This window comes from Oncorhynchus kisutch, unplaced genomic scaffold (assembly GCF_002021735.2).
Source record: "Oncorhynchus kisutch isolate 150728-3 unplaced genomic scaffold, Okis_V2 scaffold1145, whole genome shotgun sequence".
Lineage (NCBI taxonomy): Eukaryota > Metazoa > Chordata > Actinopteri > Salmoniformes > Salmonidae > Oncorhynchus > Oncorhynchus kisutch.
Window position 1 is genome coordinate 1 of NW_022263090.1, and position 3,945 is coordinate 3,945.

General features: G+C 40.8%; 1 protein-coding gene across 1 annotated transcript; it reads left to right on the plus strand.

The window, feature by feature from the left end:
* Window positions 1-247: 247 nt before the first annotated feature.
* On the plus strand, window positions 248-2,604 carry LOC116364991 (B-cell receptor CD22-like). The gene is made up of 8 exons (XM_031817772.1): window positions 248-280; window positions 446-700; window positions 908-1,171; window positions 1,473-1,560; window positions 1,655-1,694; window positions 1,825-1,905; window positions 2,125-2,203; window positions 2,321-2,604. The coding sequence occupies exons 2-7, from the start codon at window positions 460-462 to the stop codon at window positions 2,191-2,193; spliced, it is 783 nt and encodes a 260-aa protein (XP_031673632.1). The 5' UTR covers window positions 248-280; window positions 446-459; the 3' UTR covers window positions 2,194-2,203; window positions 2,321-2,604.
* The last annotated feature ends 1,341 nt before the right edge of the window (window positions 2,605-3,945 follow it).

Genomic DNA, 3,945 nt, shown 5'->3' on the forward strand with positions numbered 1-3,945 from the left:
ATCTGTACCTTGAAGGGGTCAACATTGGACAATCCGCTCTTACACATTTCCAGTTATCCTGAGCTCAAACATGCTTTTGGTTACTAAATGGTCTGGTGTGGGCCTGAAGATCTGAGCTCAGTGCCAGGGTATGAGGGTCATTAGAGTACCTTGGGATAAGGAGAGTGACTGTACCCTGAGAATCACAGACCTGAGATTGAGGAGCCTCTGCTGGGTACAGATTCAGATTGATAACTCAGGAGATACGTTGCTGGCTCACCTGTCTCCCTGACTGTCACAGGTAATATGTCACTCATCTCACATCTATTACTGTAAAGAACTTATTAAGGGGCAGTCATACAGAGAACTGTGGTGGTATGTGACAGAAAAAAAACAAATCTAGTAGTATTCATATAAGAGGACATATATAGGAGGATAATAATGATTTGTTTCCTCTTTACTCTAGATGTTGTGTTGGAGATGGATCCTACATCTGTGTCAGAGGGGGAGAATGTCACACTGAGATGTAGAACCAAATGTACACTGGACCCCATCCCAGTCTACAGTTGGTATAAGAATGGACAGTCTATACCAAACAGCAACACCTCCTCTCCTGTCTATATCCTTTTCTCAGTCAGCAGTGAGGATGCAGGCAGATACTCCTGTTCTGTAGAAGGACATGAGGATCTCCCCTCTGCTGATGAGACTCTCACTGTCAGATGTGAGTAGATGGGTTTAAATATTTAGTTTGGTATATTAACATTGTAGTGACAGATATTAGCTTCACATGATACTTGAATAGAGAATCTTCAATAAGAGGGTGAATCTAAAAGTCATTGTGTGGAAAAGTACATTTGTGGAAAGTTAATAGAATATTTGCAACTAACCTAATTTGTACTCCTTCTAAATCCACTGTCTTTTACATCAGATGGACCAAGGAACACCTCAGTGTCAGTTAGTCCCTCTGGTGAAATAGTGGAGGGCAGTTCAGTGACTCTGACCTGCAGCAGTGATGCCAACCCACCTGTGGACAAATACACCTGGTACAAGAAGAACGTAACCTCACCAAAAGCATCAGGACAGAGTTACAGCATTACTTCTATCAGCTCTGAGGACAGAGGAGAATACTACTGTGAAGCTAGCAACATTAAAGGGACAGAGACTTCCATCCCTGTCCATATTAATGTCATGTGTAAGTATGTCATGTTCTGTCTATTTCTGGTGCTCTGTGATATGACTGTTTTAACAGATAAGCACTATAAACACATGTACACACGGATTTTGTGTTGTAGATATGTGGTGTTAGAGTAGGTGCCTAAGGTCATATAAGTAATGTGTTGTGCAATCTGTAGTGAATGCATTGTAATGTTTTAAAAATGGAATAATTGCCTTAATTTTACTGCCTACATTTTGCTAATGAGGATCCATAATAAATACAACTACAAACAGATATATGTTCTAACCTACTGACACCTAAACCCATGATCCTGCAGCAGTGTTTCCCTGGGTTCCTGTAATGGGGGTGGGGGCTGTCCTGACTGCTGGAGCTCTGCTCCTCACCATCTACTGCACTCTGAAGAGGTGAGGATTTTCATACCAGGGATAAATATGAAATGTTTATAAACCTCCAGTAGAGGTCAGTAGAGATTTTATCTCACTATGTTCCACTTTACAGGAGATCCACAGGAGGAAGTGACGCCACAGCAGACACACAGGTGATTATATCAGTAAACCTCCACCTCCACACCTGGTGACATTAATTTACTGTATCACAACAGTCTCTTTCACACTATTTTCACTGTTACCATGTTCTCTCTCCCTCTCTCTATTTCCCGCTCTCTCCAGAGTGTCCATCATGACCCTAACAGTGACACGTACACAGGTCTGAACATGAGGACCATGTCACCTGACTACGACACTCTGGCAGTACGTCTCTTATTATGTGTTTGTGTTTTATACAGTATTTGAATTTGTTCAGAGAAAATGAAAGAGAGAGTGGTGTCACAAAGTGCTCATGCATTTCTCTCTCTCTACTCCCTCCCTCCTTCCCTCCCTCCCTCCCTCCCTCCCTCTCATGCTCTCTCTTTGCCTCCCTCCCTCCCTCCCTCTCACACTCTCTCTTTGACTCTCTCGTTCTCTCCACAGAGTGTCCATCCTGACCCTAACAGTGACATGTGCACATCTATGAAGAAGAAGACCAGATCACCAGAGTGACACCCTGGGAGTAGGTATGTATGTATGTATGTATGTATGTATGTATGTATGTGTGTGTGCGTGTAAGTGTCCATAAACACTTCATGAAGTGCGGTGTAAAGTGTTCATTCAGTGTGTCTTCTTTCAGATTAAGGGACTCCCCTGTGACACAGACCCTCAGATAGATGCTGAGCCCTCCGATTATCAGAACTGAAGCAAACCACCACAGAACCTGGACAGTGACACAGACCCTCAGATAGATGTTGAGCCCTCCGATTATCAGAACTGAAGAGAACCACCACAGAACCTGGACTGAAGTCAACCAACACAGAACCTGGACTGTAGAGAACCATAACAGAACCTGGTCCGAAGAGAAGAGAACCCCCAATGTTTTTTCCTTGTAATGTTAATTAAATATATTGAAGATAAATAGGCTGGATTATACTTTTACTCTTTTATAATGGGACATTTCCCCCCAAAATGTCCAAAGTTATTCTCATGTAGTAATGAAAACAACAATGAAGGCGATGCGGGCACCAGCTGGAAAATGTGAAAAAGTTTGTGCAGGTCCTGTTCTGACTGGAGATGCGCAAATGTCTGCATACTTGATCTGCGGAAACAATTGGGAGGTGCTTGGGAAAGTTCGTCAGGCTCAGTAATTCCCCAAAAACTGAATTGTCAGCAAAAGTGAAATGGCCTACTTTTATGTGAAATAATGAGGACCCCAACTCAAACTGTTGTTAGAAAATAAAACTTGTTAGAAAATCATATGAATTTGACAAGTTGAAACAGCCTATACATAAAAGCAGGCAGCGTGCCTTAGTTTGAGGGCAGCGCGGATTAAGACATTAACCTTTTCACATGAGTTCCAATATCTCTAACGGTTGCCCCAGCATAAGTTTTTTATGCATGTGATGTCAGAATGCCCTCACTGTTCCAAAATGTCATTGTTACGCAACAGGACAGTTGAGCTAACGTAGGCTAATGCGATTAGCATGAGGTTGTAAATAACAAGAACATTTCCCAGGACATAGACATATCTGATATTGGCAGAAAGCTTACATTCTTGTTAATTTAACTTCACTGTACAATTTACAGTAGCTATTACAGAGAAATAATACCATGCTATTGTTTGAGGAGAGTGGACCATTTTGAACATGAATGTTATTAATAAACAAATTAGGCACATTTGGACAGTCTTGATACAACATTTGAACAGAAATGCAATGGTTCATTGGATCACTCTAAAACTTTGCACATACAATGCTGCCATCGAGGGGCTAAAAATCTAACCTGGGCTGGAATAATACATTATGGCCTTTCTCTTGCATATCAAAGATGAAGGTCCCAAAAAATTAAAAAGAACGGTTGATTTTTCCTTTGTATTATCTTTTACCAGATCAAATGTGTTATATTCTCCAACATTCCTTTCATATTTCCACAAACATCAAAGTGTTTCATTTCAAATGGTAATGTACCAAGAATATGCATATCCTTGCTTCAGGACCTGAGCTACAGGCAGTTAGATTTGGGTATGTCATTTTAGGCAAAAATTGAAGAAAAGGGGCAGATCCTTAAGAGGTTTTAAAATATGATGAAAAGAAACATGACTGTAAATAATTCATTACAAACTTTCAAACGAAATGTAACTTCTTGGCAGGGAAAAAACACATTTCAATAAAGGTGGGTTTTGACACTCTTAAGTAGGTGTCATAATCAGCCATAAAATAACACAATATATGTCACAGCAGGTGATGATAGGTCATGAGAATG

Excerpts from the sequence above, each read along its gene's own strand:
- LOC116364991 (XM_031817772.1), top strand. The coding sequence starts at position 460 with ATGGATCCTACATCTGTGTCAGAGGGGGAGAATGTCACACTGAGATGT. Across the intron at positions 701-907 it reads TGAGACTCTCACTGTCAGAT|ATGGACCAAGGAACACCTCA; the intron begins GTGAGTAGATGG and ends CTTTTACATCAG. Across the intron at positions 1,906-2,124 it reads CTGACTACGACACTCTGGCA|AGTGTCCATCCTGACCCTAA; the intron begins GTACGTCTCTTA and ends TTCTCTCCACAG.